At 38.8% G+C, this 22,639-nt stretch overlaps 1 protein-coding gene across 1 annotated transcript in view; it reads right to left on the minus strand.

Annotated features, from left to right (window-relative positions):
- The window catches only part of PDE4D (phosphodiesterase 4D), a 600,515-nt gene that overhangs the window by 421,344 nt on the left and 156,532 nt on the right, over positions 1–22,639 (minus strand). The window contains exon 3 of the mRNA XM_065045251.1: positions 13,155–13,390. Coding sequence (XP_064901323.1) covers positions 13,155–13,390 — 236 coding nt within the window. The remainder of the gene's footprint in view (positions 1–13,154; positions 13,391–22,639) is intronic.

Raw genomic sequence — 22,639 nt, forward strand, 5'->3', positions numbered from 1 at the left:
CCGATCCAAAGAGTCGTTCTGGATGGAACCAAATCCAGTTGGTGGTCGATCCCAAGCTGTGTTCCCCAGGGCTCAGTGTCAGGGCCAGTTGTGTTTAATCTCTTTATCAATGATCTGGATGAGAGGACTGAATGCAGTAAGTTTGCAGATGGCACCAGGCTGGGTGGGAGTATTCATCTGCTGGAGGGTAGGAAGGCCATACAGAGGGATCTGGACCAGCTGGATGGTTGGGCTGAGGCCAATTGTATGAGATTAATAAGGTCAAGCTCTGGGTCCTGCACTTGGGTCACAACAAGCCCAGGCAGCGCTACAGGCTTGGGGAAGAGTGGCTGGAAAGCTGCCTGGCAGAGAGGGATCTGGGGTTGTTGATTGACAGCGGCTGAACATGAGCCAGCAGTGTGCCCAGGTGGCCAAAAAGGCCAACAGCATCCTGGCTTGTATCAGGAATAGTGTGGCCAGCAGGACTAGAGAAATGATTGTGCCACTGTACTCGGCACTGGTGAGTCCCCACCTTGAATTCTGTGTTCAGTTTTGGGCCCATTATCATAAGAAGGACATTGAGGTATTAGAGAGAGCGCAGAGGAAGGTGACTAATCTGGTGAGGGGTCTGGAGAACAAGTTCTTATGAGGAGTGGTTGAGGAAGCTGGGGCTGTTTAACCTGGACAAAAGGAGGCTGAGGGGAGGCCTTATCGCTCTCTACAACTGCCGAAAGGAGGTTGTAGCATGGAGGGTCTTGGTTTCTTCTGCAAAGTAACAAGTGATAAGACGAGAGGAAATGGTCTGAAGTTGTGCCAAGGGAGATTTAGATTGGATGTTAAAAAATAATTCTTCGTGGAAAGGGTTGTCAGGCATTGGAACAGGCTGCCCAGGGAAGTGATGGAGTCACCATCCCTGGAGATGTTTAAAAGGTGTTTAGACTAATTTCTTCTGGTTTGGTGCTAGAGTTATGTCCTGGTTTTGTTAACAACAAGACCAGCTCTCTTTTAGTGAATTTTTCCTTTCAGCTAAGTTCTTCTAAGCAACTTTTATTTTCTGAATTTAGCTGTATGTTTTTTGAGATGCTGTTCACTCCGGAGCTGACAACGGTAGCAATGGTATGCAGAAGAGGCACAGATTTAGATTTATTGCTATAGCAGCCAAGGTTACTGATAAAATTTGCACGTCCCATAAGTGAAAGGGGCATATTTACAAGGAGGGGCGGACAGAATAGGTGACTAAAATGGACCAACTGAGTATTCCATCCCATACACATCATACACCCTATAAAAGTGGGAGATCATGAGGGTCTCGCTCTCTTTGACCATGGCTGGCATCTGAAAAGGACCCTGCCTGTCAGCCCTGCGATCCGAGGCTTGGTTCCAGACTCTGCATCCCTGAATCGAGTTCCAGTTTGCTGCAGAGTGCAGCCCAGGACTTATGGGTGCCTGTCCTGCAGCCACTGCAGTGACTGACAGCTCCACCACAAGAAGAGGGAAACGCTGTGCTACCCCAGGAAATTCAAGAGTGGTTTTGTGTATTTTGTATTATTTTCTCTGTGTATTAATAGCATTAGTAAAGCACTTTTAACTTTTCCAACTTGCAAGTCTCTCTCCCTTTTCCTCCTATTATCTTTCCTTACTGGAAAGGGTAGAGGGTTAACGGAGAGCATCTGCCATGGTTTTATTGTCACCCTGCAGTAAACAGTGACATGTTACATTAGGTTATGGTTGGACTTGATGATCCTGAGGGTCTCTTCCAACCAAAATGATTTTATGATTCTATGTTTCTACTTTGATTCTCTCACCTAGGTATGCACTGACTGGTCATACTAGGCACTGTTCCACACACAACCACACGAGCTGCCTTTGAGCTGTTCTATGCTCTCCTTCAATGGTACACCATGTCCTTCCAGACCAAGACAGCTGGGATGGAATTTTCCTAGAGGCTGGATTTACACACAGCTGCTGGTTGGATCACCCTCCAGATCCTCTTTTCCTCAGCTTTATGTGCCTGTGACAGTCCAGTAGTTATCTTGTGTGTATTTATAAGCTGCTGTGGTAGGGATGATTGAAATGCAAATCAGAAAGAGCCCAAGACATCTTCGATAGTGAAGCTAATCTAAAGTGACAATTTCCAACATGAAAATATCCTCATAAGGAAGACACTATGTATTCCTCTAATTGGATAAGCTTTCTGATTTCTTTTGTGATCTCTAAAATGACATTAATATGACATAGTGAAAAAGTGTATCTTAAGAGATTATTTTGTTATGCATTTCTTTTCACACTGCAATTTCAATGGTGAATCAAATGTGTGTGGGCTTCAATTTGGCTTGTTGCCCAAATATTTTAAGAAAATAGCTACTTTACTGGTTAACTGCTAAAAAAAAAGAACACCAAAAAACCACAAAAAAACAAAACCAAAACAAAGACAGAAAAGTAAAGTATAAATCTTCCAAAAACTATTAACATCCTGTCACTACCTCACTGCAACATTAACCAAATATAATTAGAAGCAGTTTTTTACTTTTCGAGCTTTCCCTTGCAAGGTGAGCCATTGCAATTGTAGACCTTGGCACCAACAATCACCTTCGCAGAGAACTGAGCAACAAACTAGGAAGAATCAACAGGAGAAATCATTTAAAGAGATCACTTAGCAAGTGACCAGTCTCTTTATACCTATGATAAAATCAGCTATGAAACAAGAAAACAATCTCTCCTGATCTGTTTAACACAACAGCACCAAAGTATGTGAATGCAGAAACATAGAATAGAGTATAGTTACTTAAGAAATCCCTCCTTTTTATGGAATGCATACAGGAATGTAATAATAATAAAAAATTAAAATAATATTTTATCATAAAATTCCTACATAATCAGCCAATGACTCAACAATAGTAGGACACTGAATCAGCTGAACAGGGAACTTCTAATAGAGATGAAATGCAAAAAGTAAAAGTACAGGAAGTGGAAGAAGAAACATGTTTCCAAGAGGGAATATAAAAGTATTGCCTGGCTTTTCAGGAATGGCATCAGTGAAGTTAAAGTTCAGCTGGAGATGAACCTGGCAGTGGACAAGAAGGGCAACAAAAGGGTACATCAAAGCAAAAATAAAGAAAAAGGAAAATGTGAGCCTGCCACTGAATGGAGAAGATGACCAAGTGATGAAGGTCATGGAAAAGAATGAAGTACTCAAACTCTTCTTTGCCTTATTTTACTGGCAAGGTCTGCTCTCATGTCTTCCATGTCGCTTTCTCCAGAAGAAAGTTTGGGGGAGTAGAAGGTACCACTCTCTGTAGGGAAAGATCAAGTTAGCTTCTGCTTAAGTAAATTGGTCATGTTCAAGGTCCAGTGACCATGTGAGATGCATCCAATGGTGCTGATAAAGCTGGTCAATGTCATTGTGAGGCCATGTTCTAATTATCTTCTTTGAAAAGCTGAGATGATTAGCAGAGGTCCCCAATGGTCTGAAAAGGTCTGGTGGTAAGATCATCTTGAAGAGGAAGAGGAAGGGGAAGGGGAAGGGGAAGGGGAAGGGGAAGGGGAAGGGGAAGAAGAAGGGGAAGGGGAAGGGGAAGGGGAAAGGGAAGGGGAAGGGGAAGGGGAGCCAGGGAACTACAGGCTGCTCCAGCCTCATCTTAAATCCTGTGAAGCTTGTTCTCTTTGAAGTAATTTCTAAGCATATGAAGGACAAGATAAGATTTAGAAGACTCAGCATAGGTTTATCACAGGTAAATCTTATGTGGCAAACGTGATTCCCTTTCATGAAGAAATTCCTGGCTCTATTAAAAATAAGAGCAGCAGCAGCAGCAAAGTTTTGGGTAGATTTTCACTGAAACCTTGTAGCCAAGCAGGAGACATATGGACTAGATTAATGGACTACGAGTCAGGCAATAAACTGATTGAACCATCATGCTTAAAAGGTAACAGGCAAGTAATTCCAAATCTAAGCAGCATCTAGGTAAGAACAGTTCCCCATGAGTTAGTACTGGAGCCAAGACTGCTTAAGACCTTCAGCAACTGTTTGGACAATAAGATGTGTTATACCCTCAGCAAGTTTGGAGATGACACCAGAATGGTGGGAGCGCTTGATGCACTGGAGGGCTGCCATTCACAAGGTCTTGGCAAACTTAAGAAACGGCAATGACAGAAATCATAATTTAGCAAAGAAGAAAAATAATCTCGGCTGAGACTACTATCTGCTGTTACCTGACTTAAAAAGTGTATCTCAAACTTTATCTGCTAATTATACAACCCTGCAGTCAAAGAGGGTTATACCATGTTTTAGACTCCATCAGATGCCTATTTAAAATAATAGTTTTACAATCTTTCTTAAACTAGAAAATGCATGCACACATACACTATTCATCCACAATTTACAGTAATGTCTGTTTCTAGCCTATGCTATATAAATAATTATTTCAAAAGTCAAAGAGGTCATTTTTATTATTGGAAAATTAGAAATTTTACCACTGCTGAATAAAACAGTAGCATTTGGTCAAAATTCTGATTTTGAAAAATTATTTCAGAATGGCTAATGCTGGACAGGACACAGTACCTGCTGTCCTCCATATTCTACCTATGCATGAGATCTAAATCAGCCACTTGATGCTAGGCATAAGTTAAAATAACCATTTTCTTTGGGAGATGAGACCCTGGAGGTAAATGTGAGATCTGAAGTCTTCCAGTGGTATTAAGAATAACTGTTATGCAAGTATTCTGGTATGGGAGGGACCTGCCACCTTCACAGCCTCCTTATCTCTCTTCAGCACCTAGTCAATACAAGTGTTGACCAACAGAATTATTTTTAAGTTGTTCTCCAAAATGATTCGAGAATACATATAACAATATAGAAATTGCTGATGCTGGTCACCAGAACAGAAGACTCATGTAAAAGCCAAGGCTTGGATGCCACAAAACATAAAGGCTTCTAATGTCCACTTAACCTCACAAATTCTCGCTGATTTTTCCCACTGATAGATCTGAGCTTAAATGCTGACTGAATTTTGGTTTCCACAGTAATTAAATATGTTTTCTTTGTAATATATATAGCAGTGAGATACAATTTGATGAGACTCAGTATGATAGAAACACAGGTTCAGTGTGAGTCCAGATATATAACAACAGTTACATGTCTATCTCCTACTAATAACAATTCAAAACCTTCTCAGACCTGTAAAATCCTCCATGACATATTAGGTTCACTTTGAAAGGTAGAGATAAACTTGAGGCACCTTTTTTTTTTTTTGTCCTTTTTCCAAGCTCCATCCTCAGCTTTCTAACAGGTAGTATAGGAGAGACACAAAACCAGAAGCCAAAAACTCTTGACTTCTGTTCATAGTTCGATTATTGGTTTGTTCTGTAGCCTTGGTCAGTTGCACTGCTGTTTCAAATGCAAGCTTCCCTATGCACAAAATGAAAATAACACTGCTTGCTCACTAACTGATCTCCCAAAGGTAACATTAGGATTTGATGATGTTTATAACGCTTTTAAAATACAGAAATGTGCAATAAAAGTGCTAAGAATTATTGTGATGTTTTTCATTATTCTTAACTGGCAGGTGAGTCAGGGAACACAGCTGCTGTTGAAAACAGCCTAGACCCATGAGAAGCTTCCTGACAAGAGTTACAGCTTGACAGGCCCAAGATCATAACTCTGAATTAAAAAATAAGTTAAATTGCAAATTTTCTTTTTTTTCCTCTCTTTCAGCACAGTGTAAAACATACTTCCCACTTATTTTCACTACATGAACTACCCTACTGAGTTTCAAATAAAAAAATCTGAAGAGCAGCTTTTCCCCCGCTTTTATTTGTATTACATGTAATTCTGCTAAAGTCCAATCTCCTTGCTTTCATCATCTCTCTCTAACACTCAGTTCCTTAGAGCAGAACCAAAATTTAGAATACTAGCTGTTGTTTTAAAAATACCTTGCTGGTATAGTAAGTGAATAACTGCAAAACTATGGCTCAGAATTCACACATTTTGGTTGTTTAACACTTGAAAAGGTTTTTATTGCCCTGACTACAGAAGACAAAATCTAGTCTTTGAGGTATTACTCTGACAGAGGGAAGACAAAGATTAAGCAAGTGATAGACATTAAGACACATTTAGCTTGAAATTAGAATTCTCCATCAGTATTGCTGTAGTATCAAAGTTACATTGATGATGCTAATGACAATTTTATATTTCCTTTCAAAAACAGATATTAAAAAGTTTAAGCATATCTTCAAAAGACAGGAAAAACAAACAAACAAACAACAGGAGATAATTTTAAAGCTAGTTTTAACTGATTTTCAATACAGAGAGTTTTGATTGCTTCTTTAATGGATAATAAAACACAGAAGTTTTTAAGCAGTACAGTGTCTGTCTAATCCAAAGAACTTAAGGAAAACTGATAAACTAGCACAGAAGGAACACTGCAAAAAAAGATCCTTCAGTAATTAACTATCATGTAAATCATTTTTGTAACTCCCTAGAGTTTCATAAACACACTAATGTACATAATTTCAGTGCTACATAAGCAATACAAAAGCAATTTAAAATAGATCTTATGTTTTACAATTATAATAATCTCTCCCAAATGATATTTGAGCAAAGAATAGGGTAAACAGTAAGAAGAAATACTATATATACTGAATTACAGATAACTAAATGAAACACAAAAACTTTTTTTTTTTTTTTTTTTTTTTTTTACTGAAAGCCTTTCTAACCATATCTAAACTCTAAAATAGTTTTTTGCTTTCAAATAACCCTTTTAGTGAAGTCTTCAAGTACATGATATTCTCTCATGTTTCTGGAGTTTACATCCAATGAACATGACATTTCCCATCATATTATGTCAGTCGTATGTTCTAAAAGGTCAGAAGAATCACAGCCATAACTGGGGTAGTTTGCTCCTTTGTCACTGACAAAGCTATCCTTTAAAGGGAAAATAAAAGGCTACTTCAGCTTCTGACACCTTGGATCTGTACCGCTGAGAGTGGGTTATGTATATGTCCAACACTGGTCCAGCCAGCTCAAGAATATCTACATCCTATCTTCTCTTATCTTATCTCTTCTGAATTAAACAAAGCAAAGATATAGTTTTCATAAAAAAGGTGACTGAAGAGACTTACATCATATTTCAGCAAGCTTTGGACAAATCAATACCATCATTATGTATAGATTTGACCAACTGTCCTGAATCACATCCAGCTGTTTGAAGGAAGAAATCAAATTTACAGTATTACACTCACTATCATAATATAAATATTTGCTTGAGTATTGAATCAGTGTGGGAGCTGTGGTTATTGGCCAAAACAAATATAGAAGAAACTAAACCATCTTTGAAATAGTTATTATAAAGGAGGCAAGATCTAATACCTTAAATCTCCTCAAACAAATAGTTCTTATTTATAACAGTCCCCCACCCTTTTAGTACCAGCTGCTTGGGAAAAACAAAAATATTCTGCTGCCAATCCCTTCCAGTCTGTGCATCCCTTCTTAAACGGCATCACAGCTGTTATCTACATCACAGTTGTTGGTAAACCTAGCTACAGCTATTTGAGGAAAACTGGCAAAATTTAAAGCATAGGCACACTCCAAATATCCTAGTTGTCCTAGCTAAGAGTAAAATATCACAGTTAATATTATATATATATGGGCTAAATATGTTGCTTATTAAAGAAAATAAAGGAGGAACTGAAATATCAAAAGCAATTGCCAGCCTATTTCTAATGCTCCCCATAGAAGGTCTGGCAATTGTTACATTTCATAAACGTAACTGCTGCTTCCAGCTGCTGGCTCAGTCTATCAATTTGTAAGCACATGTTTTTATAGCTCATGTTAGCCATTTTGGATGTGAAACTTCAAGATAAGACATAAATCCTTTATTTCAACAATGATGTTTATTGCTGTCTCAGTTTAACCTGAGTGAAAAAAATATCAGCATCTGGCTCCCTGTATGCACAGAAAGAAATTAGAAGGGTAAAAGGAATGACAGGACACTGCAATGCCTCCTCAGAGTCAGAAGAGTAAGAGTTTACAAGTTTTGAAATATTTATAAAAACATTACTGAATTATATTACTTGCTAGTTTTTCATCTATTCTGCTGGGGTTTTTTTTAAATTTTTTTAGCTCATTCCTCTACAAAGCTAACATAAAAACGGAAACAATCCTGAGACACCATGAAGTTAAAAAGAGAGAAAAAGGGAGTGAAAAAGGGCATGTGTGTACACAGGTGCATATATGCATGTTTAGGAATAGGATGTGTATTTTATTTTAAAAAATACATCCACTGCCACTAGTTTTAGTTTTGCACATTCCAGGTATTTAGATCACAGAACAAGATACTTCACAATGCTCTCTTTGGGATCTTTTAGCACATTCCTACAAAAACACATATTTGTAATTTAAGATGTTTTCAGTGGTGCAATTCTTCTGCCTCAGAGTGAGTTGCTGTGTCCCAAATGCTACCTTCTACTTTCACCTACCCATTGCAGACAGGGAATCCACCTGCCTCTCAGCCACTTGTCGGTTTCCTTCTCTCAGGTGCACATTTCCACACATTCAAAGGCGATAGAGGTAAGCTGTATTTCCACAGGCATAACAGGTGCCTTAGGTTTGCTTACTTTCATGCAGACAAGAAGCCGGATAAAAGGATAGCTTTCTGCAGCTGTTCAGCTGACAATGGAAGCACGTAAATGCAACTGAAAAATGGCACTAAACATCTAGAGAAATTTAATTTCCTGAACAAGATTCTTCCTGTAGCAGCATAATTGCTCTTTAGCTAACAAAGAATCACAAAAGCTAAAGATTTTTTATTACAAAGAAACGTCAACATTCTAATTGCTTCTGCTGTTGTGTTCAGTTTTGGTTTGTTTGTTTGTTTGTTTGTTTAAACAGCCTGGCAACTCCATTCAACAATCTGTACATCTACTGTTTCCCTCTCAGAAATAAAATTACTCATAGATAAATCTTGGTTTTTTTCCAGTTTCAAAACATAGTCTACCAACCACAGGAATAAACAGCATCAGTAGGATACAAAGTCCTCTCTTAATGTCCAGAAGAGATTCTTAGCTACAGAGAAGTCTCTGACAGAAGCAATCACTCTCTGAGTAGAGCAGGTAGCTATGCATAACAAGCTGTATGTTTTAGGTGTCTCATTTGTGTAAATACCCTTCAAAATATCTTGCTCTTGCCTATTTGAATTCAGCCTAGATCATAATGCAGTCTCCAGAAATCTATAATTACTTAAACTTTTTCAGGGGACAGAAGTAGTGCTTTTTATTCTGCTTTCTAACCTGCTACCACATCGGGATCGTACATATTTTTCTTCAGTCAGTGCTACTAAAGCTAAAAACACAGAGTACCTCCTGTGTATTATACAGTTTACACAGGACATCCCAAATACTACTGAAGTTTCAAAGCCAAATACTCTGAAATACTCTCATTCTGGAGACATTTAAAACCTGCCTGAAGCCATTCCTATGTGATCAGCTGTAGGTGAACTTGCTTTAGCAGGTGGGTTTGACTAGATGACCTCCAGAGATCCCTTCCAGCCCCAAACATTCTGTGAGTCTGAGAAATTTAGAAAGACCAGGAATGTGAGCTGTAATCATCTATACATATTTTTCCTTCTGTGTCTCAGACTAATCTTCTCTCCAGCCTTCATAGACAGAAAACAAAAAAGTCAAGACACCAATCTATCTTCAAAACTTTACTAAATGACATTACATTTAACTCTTCAAATAATATTTACATTTGTAAACAATCTAAATGTTTATGGATGCAGTCAGTGTTTATATAAGCATGTTTCAAGAACTGGTCTCATGTATTACAAGAATAAAGAACAAAGAATCATAGAATAGAATCATAAAATAGTTTGGATTGGAAGTGACCTTCACAGGTCATCTAGTCCAATCCCCCTGCAAAGAGCAGGGACATCTTCAACTATATCAGGTTGCTCAGAGCCCCATCCAGTCTGGCCCTGAATGTCTCCAGGGATGGGGCAACTACCACCTCTGAGCAACCTGTGCCAGTGTTTCAACACCCTCTTAGTAAAAAATTTCTTCTTCACGTCTAGCCTGAATCTCCTCTCAGTCCACCCATCAAATCCATATTTCTCCAATTTAGAAAGAATGATGTTGTGGGGGACCATGTCAAAGGCTTCACAGTAGTCCAGATAGATGAGATCCATAGCACTTCCTTTGTCCACTGCTGTAGTTACTCCTTCATAGAAGGCCACTACTTTGGTCAATCAGGATTTGCCCTTGGGGAAGCCATGCTGGCTGTCTCAAATCACCTCCCTGTTTTCCATGTGCCTTAGCATAGCTTCTATGAGGATCTGTTCAATGATAATCCCAGGCACAGAGGTGAGGCTGACAGCTCAGTAGTTCCCAGGGTCCTCCTTTCTAGCCTTTTTAAAAATTAGTGCGATTTTTCCCTTTTTCCAATCACCAGGGACTTCACTTGACTGCCATGATTTCTCAGGTATCATGGAGAGTGTCTTGGAAACTACATCAGCCAGTTCCCTCAGGACTCTGGGTTGTAACTCAACATGTCCCATAGATTAATGAATGTTCAGGCTCCTCAAGTGGTCACAGACCTGATCCTCACTTACCGTGGGAGGGACTTTGCCCCCCCAGACCCCTCTTGCAGTTCACCCACTCAAGAAGTGTGGGAAGAGAGTTTGCACATGAAGACTGAGGTAAAGAAGTTGATAAGTATCTCAGTCTTTTCCTTGTCCGTTGTTACCTGTTCACCAGTCTTACTCACCAAGGGGCTACACTTCTCTGACCTTCTTTTTCTGGCTGACATACTTGTAGAAGCCCTTCTTGTTATTCTTTGTGTTCCTTTCCAAGTTCAGCTCCAGCTCTGTTAATGAGCCCCACTAGCTCGTGTGCAAGACCCTCATATCCCTTTGAGAAAGCTGAACCCCATCTGATGCCAGCAAACCTGGTGCTATGTAGGCAATACCATTATCAAAAATACCCAAAATTGTGGTGGTGACACCAGCCATAGAGCCACGTATTAATCAACTGTGTCCATCTGTTTCTTCTAATGTCACTGTCCACAAATGGAAGGAGAGAGGAGAAAATAACCTGTGTTCCTGATTCCCTCACCAACCATCCCAAGGCCCTGCAGTCTCTTTTGATCGCCATTGGACTATGGATCACAACTTCACTGCCTCCTACATGTAAGAACATTAATGGGTAGAAGTCCAAGGGCTGTACCAGGCTGGAAAGCTTCCTGGTTATGTCCTTAACCTGAACCCCAGGAAGGCAGCAGGCTTCCCTAAGAGGGGGGTCTGTTTGGGTCCTCTGTTCCGCTCAGAAGGGAGTCACCTACAACTACAACCTGTCTTTTCTTCCTCATGGAGGTGGTCATAATACAGGAGACAGGCCTTTCTGATCCTGTCAACACTTCTGGTATAGACAGGCTTTTATCTTTCTCATCGACTGATATCCTTTGTGGCCTTCCACATCCAGAGCCTCATACCTATTGTACAGAGACACCTGGAAGTTTAAGGTGGGCAAGGGGGTGTTTCACCTGCCAGCCTGAGTGTGGACTTGCCTCCATTCACTCCTTTGCCTTGAGCTACTGTCTGAAGTCTGGCGGGGGGAGGATACAGGACTCCCCTGATCTTGTTTATTTACTGCTGGCCATTTCTCTCTCAGGGAGTCCAGAGCATGATCCCACCAGTCTATCTCCTTCGCAGACTCCCTGATGCGTCTTAGCCTTTCTATAATACTTTCTCTCTCAGCTTCATCACCAGGTTGAGCAGATCATCCACATAGTCACATCTCACACAGATATTGTCTCTACTGTCATCCCATAGCAGCAAAAGGCTCTGACACTCCCTGTAGCCTGAGGTCTATGCAGCTGCATCTTTCCGTGGGAGCTCCATCTGGGTTGCTGCATACTTCCTGGCAAGTGCAAAGGACATACCTTTGTATTTGGATAGGACATTCCTTTGCACTGGGTGGATACCATGGCAAAGCTCCTCCTGGGAGGGTGATAACCACCAATTGAGCTAATCTCTTGTGCTTGCAGAGCTTCTCCACCCTACTTGTGTGCCCCTCTGCACAAATGGATGGGCAAACTGCCACGTCCCACTCTGTTTGCAGCACTCCTGGTCACTAGCGCTCCCTAGGTTGCTTTTTATAGGCAGGGTCACCATTGCCCTGGCAATGCCCAGGTCTCATCAGTGACCCTTGCAAAAGCTGGCAGCTCCTGGCAGGTCTCCCCACTGCCCTAGTGTTCTCCTGCTTCAGAAAAACCGTCCCTACACCAAGATGTGCTGCTTTGCTACAGACCAGGTCAACTCTGAAGCACTTGCCCTCAGTGGAAATAAGATTTGGGAGGCAATATTAAATTTCAAGTTAGTATTAGATGGTTTTTGACATAGCACTGTAATGAATACTTATGTTTTTAATCTGGTACTAGAGTCTTATATTCTTTTCACAGCTACGTTATTCTCTCTGAAGATACGTATGAAAGTTCTTAAGTCCTGCATTTCAGCTCTCAGTGTTTTCATCTTTCTTTTTACTTATAGATTCTTAGGTTACCAAGCAGCTGCCCTGCTTTCACCATTGTAAGCAACAACTTCATACTAAATAATTCATGTTTTGAAAAATAAAAATGGAAAATAGGATATTATCAGAAACTTTTAAGAAAAGCAAAGGTTACTCAGGAAAACATGCTTGAAATATGAAGTCACAGATGTAATATGAAGAAACTATAACACAAATCATTACAACCAAATATGCTTAACAATTTACATCACAAATCACGTAGATATACAGGAGCACACAAAATCCTTTCATGATTCTTTGAAACTTGTTTTGAAACTCTATAATGTAAAAATTTTTCTGTGGATGAAAATGTTCCTATCTTTATTATAGTAAGAAAAAAAAAATGTTTATTGAAGCCTGCAGAATTCTTCTTTCTGAATATAAAGTATTAGTAATGTTCAGAGAAATTATTTCTAGTGTTTGTATTTGGACATGACAAAAAGGTTTATAAGCAGTATTATCAAATGTCAGCCACAAAATTAAAAATTAAAATATTATTCTTCTTTTTCACTTATATAGGGGATTTAGAAAAGAAATAGACTTCTCTCCTAGAAGCAGCATCCTCTGTCCTGCACCTGCCATTGAAAATGTCGAATCAAGAAGAAATTGCTGGACCTTACCTGCTGGCCTCGGCAGATGTAATGGCAATCAGAGGAGGAATCCTCAGAGGAAGAGTCATCGGTCTTGGGATATTCTCAGTATCATTCTTTTTATCCCAGTCTGCCTGTTCTAGCTGCCTGAAAGCCAGGGGTGGAAGCTGAATGTTACGAGATGATAATCTCCGCACAAGATAGGGTTCCATTCCCTGGTAAGACTCTTCATCCTCAGTACTGTGATGCAGAGCTTCTTCTGAAACCTATGAAGGCAAAAAGATATTCATCACGTAGGAAAACACCCAAAAGATTAATTTGATCACTCTTTTAATTCCTTTCCATAAGATAGATTATTATAAATATTATTCATACTGTATTATCATTATTATCATTATCATAATTAAAACCACCATTGTAGAGCTTAGAAATGGTGAATAATTAGAATCTCTGAAGGTTAGGCCCTAAAGAAATCTTAAATCTAAGCATTGGTAAATATTATTTTTGATTTCACCATATAAACTGATGGTAATATTCTCTGGGTCATGGAAGAACGGCAGACAATCCACAAAAGAAATCTCCAACTGATGCTGATTTAAAGAGGAGATCATTTCTTCAGAAATTTTTTTAAACTTTTAACAAACAGCTCACCATTGTGAGACAAAATTCTCGAAAAATTACTTTTCTGAGAGCACTGATATGCTGAGAAACTTGTTGCAGTAACGAGAAGAAATTGTCCATGTATTACACAAAATCTTTTACCATTACTTGATAAATTCCCCTGCACCTATATCACTGTCTGCAGCTGTTGCCTTGATTACTTTCCTGTGAAGAAACCCAAGCTCTGAGCAAATCTAAAGATCTTCTACATCTAAACTAGGAATTAGAAATACAGGTTATCTATCTATCTATTATTCCACCTAGGTCAGGTATCAATAGCTTTAATAGTCCCATTACAACACTTCAGACTAGTATACCAAATATTTGCCTCCACCAAACTAGGGTTCACATGTATGTTATAGTATACATGGTACACAAAATAAAGCAGGCTAGACTATGGCCACAATTTACAATCACACCTCCATTTACAGCACAGACATGGCCTTCAGTATGACATGTCTCACAAAGACTAATGTACACCTGCAAGAAAATCTTTCATGGCAATGTATTTACTCTGTGTGCACAGGAAGACCCATTAATGAAACGCCTTTCATGAGTAATATTAAAAAGCTCCATTTACACTTAGATCTTGCGGAGTTGCTGTAAGCAAACTATTTCTAATTAAATTTTTAATCATAAAATCTAAATTCATAATTTAGCTCTTTTTCTTAATCTAGCTGTAATGCAGTTTAAGAAAACAAAGATTATAAAATTGTATGCATGAAGGCATATACTCTGAAGCAAATCAACAGCAAAATCCATCACTATGAAAATACTACAGGAATCAATGTGTTATAGTTATCCAGGGACAAGTTTAACTTCAGGCTTGTATTTTCAGTGTGCGCATAGTGGATATTCAATACAACTGAATAAATTAAAAAATAGTGATAAAATTAATTATATCTCTTCACGAAATGAAAAATGCTGATAACATAGCTAAAAATAATCTATAATATGACATGAGGCTATTTGGTCCACTATATAAGCAGATTTTTAGGCAGCTCTGAAAGTCATAAAAATCCTTGAATTGCAGGCACAATCAGACTGAGATAGCTGAACTGAGAAAGTTAACTCACTAAGCAACTTCTTCTTCAACTCACATGCAAAAATTAGAAAGGTAACAGATTACAGCATAAAGAAAACCATGAGGGAAAGAGAATAATTCTAACTCAAATATTAAAGCCAAGCTTTGGAGAAATCAGACAATAGGCAACTAATTTATATTTTGATGACAATGGAAAATCAAATCAATTTGTGGAAAAACTGGTAACAGATTCAAGTACAAATACTCAGGCAACTAAACCAGGACATGTTGATCATATCGAATTTACTTGTCTTGGCAAAACAGAAGAAAAACATGCATTGCTAGTTTTGCCTTTGTGAACATAGCTGTAAGAAGCATTATGCTTACTTACACAATCATAGAACTACCATTTGGAAGGGTCCTCATGAGGTTATCCAGTCCAGCCTCATGCTGAAAGTGGGACTATCATCAACACTAAATCATATCAGCCACAGCTTTGTCTGAATCTCAAAAATCTCCACCAGAAACTCCCCAGTCTCCATGGATAACCTGTTCCCGTGTTTCACCACATTCCTAATGAAGACTTTCCTGATGTTCATTCTGAACCTCCCATTCAGGAGCCCTTGCCCCTCCACAAACAGCCCACCACCACTGAGAGGAGCGTAGATTTGTTGTCTTTTGCAGCTAACCTTCCAGCAGCTGCAGGCTGCCATCAGATAGCTGTTCACCTCCACCACAGCAGACTAAGTAAACTCAGCCCTGTCAAGCATTCATCACCGATCCTGTGCTCTAGGCCCCGACCATTCTGGCAGCCCTCTCCTGGGCACCCACCATTCCCCTTGATCCACCATCTGCAGTCACCTTGGCACACAGTTGGCTTTATTTACAATGAAGAGTGCGCTGTTTGGCTGCTTTCCACTCTGCAATCCATTGGAGTCGCCAGGTCCCTCCCAGCAGGGTTGTGACCTAGTCAGTCACTTTCTGGCCTGTGCCAGTGTTTCAGGTCACCCTGTCTGTGTGCTGAACTCTGCACTTCAACATGGACGCTAGTATCAATGCCTCATGGTGATGTGCTCGTTGCCAGCTGCCAGACAGATGCTGAGACACCATTATCTACTCTCTGACCCTGGCAGTAGAACTAGTTTTCTGCCCACCTAACAGGCTCTTCATCCAGCCATGTTTCCTGACTGGAATTCAAAGCAGTGGTTTTTAAAAGTATGGTCTGTTAAGTGAGATTTACCCCAATAAAGGGCTGGGGGAGGGAGAGAGATCAAACGAATTGCAATCTCAGACAGAATGACCGAGAATTCCAGAATATAAGTAAATAAATAAGATTACTTTTGAAGCTCTTAGAGCTTCAAAAGATATTAGAGGAAAGAGTGACACAGAGTAAGAGACATTTGTTGATGTAGAGGGCTTCAAAGTGAGATCCAAAAGAGACTAGATAAAAGTACATTTATACAAGGATGAGGAACAGCATGCTAAGGACAAAGGACATTTTTCTTTGGACCCACAGTCTATATTATTATAGATCCCAATTGACCAAAGGGATGTTTCATATCATACGACATGCTAAAAACTGGGGGAGAAGTTGTCTGGGTATCAGTCGGTTGGTGGTGAGTAATAGTTTTCATTTGTATCGCTTGTTTTTCTTGGGTTTTATTTTCCTCTCCTCTCTCTGTTTGTTTGGGGTTTGGTTTTTGTTTGGTTGGGGCTTTTTTACGTTTAAAAAAAAATCTTCCTTTGAATTATTAAACTGTTTTTGTCTCAATCCATGAGATTCTTTCTAGCTTCTATCCTTCTGATTCTATCTGCCATCCCAAGGGAATACAAGGGGAGTGGGCAAGAGCAGCTGTGTGGTGCTTTGTTTCCATCAAACATTCCTTTTAGTTTTTTTCTTAGGTGCTTATAATCTCAATAGCTATGAGCTTCACAGATGCTAATTTAACTCCATAAACACTATTGAAGATACAAGGGTGGTATTTTTATAGCCTAGAGTTAGAGACACAGTGATAAACTGAAAAAAAAGTCTCTAATTTAATCTGACCAATTTGGGAAATACATATTTCAGAATACTTCATATTAGTTTTCCTTAAAGTTATCAAACATATTTTCCTCTGACTTTAATTTGCAAGAGTTCAGCTCAACATGTCTGCAAGTGACACTACTGGCTCACAGTGGGCATTCAGAAAACAATGAAAAGAGTAACTGTACAAACTGGATTATCTTTAAGCAATTTATTTAGTGTTATATAGTATTTCTATGTTCTATCATCAGGTTTTATAGAAGCACGTTTTCTCTAAGGTATGAGTCTATTATCTTTCAGACTATTGTTTCACTTCAAATCTTCCAAACCATTTGCTAAACATCTTTCAAATTCTGCAGGAAATGGGAAGACTATAGCAACCATTGCTACACAGTCTTTACTGATCCTACAAACCGCATTAGCCCACAGTCATGTCTAAGGCAGTACATGATCATGCCATTGTGAATTTAGCAGTTGTCATATGCAGGGAGAGGAGTTGGACTCGATGATCCTTGTGGGTCCCTTTCCAACTCAGGACATTCTATGATTCTATGATATATTTTAGTGTAAGCATAAGGACACAAAAAAAGTAATTCTGGCAACTGCCTGACTTTGAGCGCTTGGCTTTATACTTTAGTGATTTGTATGAAAAATTTGGCTAGTAACATTTGATTTCTTTCAGAAAATAGTCCCACTTCCATCATGGGAAGTGACATTGACATACATGTCGTATCTCAGCTAAGATGTAACTTTAGATTGACCACAAAAAGCAATGACACACAAATACTTAAACAGAAGGAGTAAGTTGTTAGCTAGTCATCTATTTAGACTTGCGGTAAATGCAAAATAAGTACTTTTCCAGTTAATTCTTCAGGTATTCAGTATTTAGGAAAACATGAGATTTAGGAACTATTCATTTTCTTTTCTGTCAGAGTCTTGGATTCTTTTTCAGGCTAAATATTTTATTGAACACATGTTATTCTTTCTCCCTGACTCCAAGACTTCTCCTTCTCCCCCAGACCCTGCAACATGTTGCTGTAAATGGTCAATGTGTTTTGCAGGGGACTATCACCGCTTTACATGGCAGAAATGCACATTCTAAAGGTTGCAGGGAATATGTAAAATGCAGTTTCTTCATGGCATCCTTTTTCCCCTGCTCGCTATAGAGAGGCTCAGAGGCATCTTGCTGCAGTAATGCTGCTGACCACATCTGTAGGAATAAAGAACGTCCATTCTCCTGGGTGCTTCAGTATCACGTGATTCCACACAAACACATTACTTTCCAAACCTAAATTCAGTTTTTCCTCTGCTTCCTCAAAATGTACCAAAATTCCCTTCCCTATTCATTTTTATTATCTTGCTTTTCCTTTTGCTCTTATCCATATCTTGAAATGGATAATTATTTTATTTGTATTTTCTTAGCACCAGCAGAAAAAAAAAGAGCCAAGAGCCCAATGATGGCAGGGGAGGAAGGCAGACACCTGCACAACTGATTTCTATAATTTGCTTTGGTGTCTGTACTGAGTCTGGATGAATAGAGTTGATTTCCTTCATAGCAGCTCATATAGTGCCATGGTTTGGATTTGTGAGTGTATGGGAATATAGCAGAAGATTCGCAAGAAGGTTGGTTAATTGTAAATACACTCAAGTGGCTGCAGCTATGGTGTAGAAAGAGCACATACATCACACTAATTGTTTTAATGACCTTGTGTGCTTGACAAGTAGAACCTCTGTGTTAGATAACATTGGCCTGTGAGAAACTCTAAGGCACCTTATCATTGTGCCTGAAATTCCTGCTTTGTTGTGAGAAAGAATGCCTGCTTCAAGCCTTGAAAACCAGGTGAGCAGAGGCAGCCCAGTGATCTTCTACCAGGGCTGAACTGCTGCAGCGCCTGCGTCCCCGCTTGTGTTACCTGTGCATGGGAGTTTAGGTGCTACTTCGGAGGTCCAGTGGTAGAAAGGTAACTATAATAAAACTTGCTCTTTGCAAATGCATTTGTGGCCTCTGGCTCTTCTTGTGACATGCCTGTGTTGGTTCACACAGTGAGAAAAACACACTGATGTTTTAGCTATTGCTGAGCAGGGCTTATACAGCATCCAGGCCTTCTTTGCTTCTCATGCTGCACACCCCACTAGTAGGCTAGGAATGCACGAGAAATTATGAGGGGACACAACCAGAACAGCTGACCCTAACTGACCAAAGGCCATATGATGTCGTGCACAGCAATAAAAGCTCAGGAAAAGGAGGAGGAAGATTGAGGGCGTTTGGGGTTATAGCACTTGTCTTCCCCAGTAAGTGTGACACACACTAAAGCCCTGCTTTACAGGACAAAACAGAATTGAGGAATATACTTGGCGGGGAGTGAGTGAGGGTGGTTTCATTTTGTTTTTCAGAGCTTTATATTCTGACTGTCCCTTTGCAGACTTTCACAAGAATGGCAAAAAATGCATCTGCGGTCTAAAGTGTGAGATTGCTAAGCTATTTGAAACGAAGTTTGTCATCAAATTTCAACTAGTGAAAAAGCCTAATTCCTGTTAACAGTTGAAGTATCTTGAGTTAGAGTTGTGAAAATAATTATCCTAAGAAATACAACCAATATAGATAAAGTTATCCAAGGGTGCAATTAAGGCTTTCCTCAGTCATATGTAATTTATACCAGTATTTCATTATGAAATTGTTGGGCAAGCATAATAACAGTCATTACCACAAAACCACCAAGAATGACAACCAAGATTTGAAATGGCAGGTATCTGACTTGCTACATAAAGTGATCCAAGATTGTAATTGCTAACAAAAACCAAAGCCACTCCAAGAAACAGTTCTGCTCCTGACATTTCTGACCTCTCAGAATGTACGCAGCAGAAAGGAAGTTCCTGTAAGGTGTGTGTTAATGAAATCAGTCAGACAGAACATTTTAGGCCCTCTTTTTTTCATTAGAGGTCTGGAAGACACTCTGTTAAACCCTGCTCTATAGCCAATAATTGAATTCCAGAACATGACATCCTTTTAGATACCAATTAACCTAGTTCAGATCTTTTTGTATAGAGCAGACTCCATGCTGGGTCATTTAAAGTGTCTGCCTCCTTATTTCATTTCTTCCTTAAGTCTCTCTGCTAATTTGATGAATTATTTGCTGGCTAACTTAATGCTTATGAGATCATTTGCTAGCCTTCTAATTAGCAGGTATATTTCTTAGTTCTTACCAATAATTGCTCATTAGTAGGCATAGATTTTTGAGCAATGATAAATGATTGTAATCTAAGGAATAAAAGTCAGCCACAAAGCTCAAGCTTGCTTGACAAAAACAGCCCGAGTTATCTCAAACTGCAAAGAGTCCAGACATGGAAATACAGATTGAATTTTGTTGCCATTTCTCCACAGGCCTCTTGACAGACTTAACAAGATTAGCTATTTCTCACCTTCCTTAGCTTTTCTTTGAAAAAACGTTTTTAGAAACACCACAGCATCCATCTCTGACAAAGTAGTTGTGTAGTGCCGGTTTTTAAATCATCCATAGCCAGCTCACCCTGACACACCCTCCCATCCTTTCCATCTGCTGTTCAATGTTGTGACGTGGATCAAATAGACTAGTGACATCCTAAAGTTTATCAGTTCTCTTCCAAGAACAAATAAGACTTCCAAATGCTAAAAAAAAAATGAAGACTGCAGTCATTCTTCTAACAACTTTGACATGCCAGCATAGTGCTTAAAACAAACAAGCAAACAACAAACAAACCAACCAAACCAAAACAAAAAAAACCCACTAATTGGGGAAAAAAAGGTACAGATTCTTAACTTCTGTGTGTTCTTGCATTAGCATGTAAAAATATACATCATGCCCACACAACACTAGAACTAAACTAGAAAGTAGCTGAAAAATAGGTAAAATAATCACCTCAGTTTGTTTACTTGTAGCCCAGAGGCATACTGAGTGCCAAAGAGCCAGAGGCTGCAAGGAAAATTCATTTTGGAGGTTTGACACATGAGGCCAGCAATTTCTCCTAATGAATGATGGGGTTGTTTCTTGCCCACCCACAAAATAACTTCTAGACTCAGCTCAGTGGTTGGCTTGAGTCAGAAAATAATAATAATCTCTAATAATTCTACCTACTTCTGTACAAAATAATTATCTCAGTTGCACCAAAATATGTTGAGTAAACAGCCCAAATATTTTTATACTTTCACTTAGAACAAGTAACTATCATTTTATGCTTTTCTAGAAGCTGACATAGTAGCATTTCTGACAACTTAAAGTCTTCAAACAGTTCATCTAAACAGACAGTGGGTGGCTACTGACTGCTTTAAATGCCGTTAATACATTTACAGAATAAATGTTGGCTTCAGAGTATTAACATCTGGACTTTCTTCTTTACTATGGAAGCTGGTTGTTACACTGACAATTATTTTATCATCACCATGCCTTAGCTCCTATACCTGAAGAAGTGATAGAATTGTTTGTGTCTAGCTATGAGTGTGTATGAGATCCACTAGCACTGCCTATTAACATAGCTATTTTAGATCTAGACTAAACACACTATCCTTCTTTCCAGCAGTTCTCCAATTTCCATTCCTACATATTCTCTGCTTCTTCCTCACCAACAACCAATTTAATACTTTCAAAATTTAACCCAAAGAAACTATCAAATCAGTAAAATGTTCTTGTCCTTGAGTTCTTAAATTTTTATGAAAAAGTAAATGAGCCTGTATTATCCAGAGACCATATAACTGCTGTATTTCACTGTGACTAGCTTCATTGCTGCTCATCATTGGCACTATGGAAAAAAGATAAAACAATGATGATTTGTACTCCTACTGTCATAATTAAATAAAATTAACTTCTATACAGCCAGGCAAATTTTTTTTTTTTGAGGGGGTCTGTGATGCAAATAGTTTTAGTGGAAAAACACCTCTGAAATGTATTTAGAATTATTTTTTTGCTATATCTTTCTTCCAATTATTTAAAATAATTACACCATTTTACATGTGATTATGTGTCTCAACAGAAGTTAAGAAGTAATAATGTACATAAGAAAATGAACAATTCTTAGTGATGGCATACTTAATTAGATGGAGACGGCATAATTGTTAATGGCACGAGAAATACTCATGTGTCTTTCTTTTCTCTGTTTAGAAGGATGAAAATTCTCTATTTAAAGCAAAAGAAGAGGAAGTACTTTCAAGGTATGGAAAGTAGTCTAAGAAAAAGAATAAGTCAGCAGATCAAATTATTTCCACAGAAAAACCCTAAAAATGTTGGCAGAGAATCCTGTAGCTCTTCAACCAATAATAAATCCTGGAACGCAAAAAAGAAGTCCTAAAGGACTGGAAGAACATTTGTTCTAAGGAACAAGTTAGATGACCCAAATTCCAACACAAGAGTAAGCCTACCAACATCACAAAAAGAAATAAACATATTCCTATAAGGATGTAAGAATAATCCAGTGAATCTGACTTTATAGGTAACAGATATTTTCAAACAAATTATTTACATTTTGGTGGTACATTCAACAGATTTTTGTAAGGCACTGACATTAAACTGATGGCAAAAATAATGCTATACAAATATGACCATCTCTGAGGCAGATACCCTGGGAACTTGTTACAGGACTTTCAGGTTCCCAGCACATTTCCATGAGATTTTAGGCTTCTTAATTTAGCAGACAACTGAGCTCTAGCTCAGTAAGCACTTTGTGGTCCTGAGCTTTATTCTTAGAATCATAGAAACATAGAGTCATTTGGAATGGAAAAGACCTCTAAAATATTTGAGTCCAAACATAAACCTAACACTGCCAAGTCCACCATTG

Source organism: Columba livia, chromosome Z, assembly GCF_036013475.1.
Source record: "Columba livia isolate bColLiv1 breed racing homer chromosome Z, bColLiv1.pat.W.v2, whole genome shotgun sequence".
In the NCBI taxonomy this organism is placed as follows: domain Eukaryota; kingdom Metazoa; phylum Chordata; class Aves; order Columbiformes; family Columbidae; genus Columba; species Columba livia.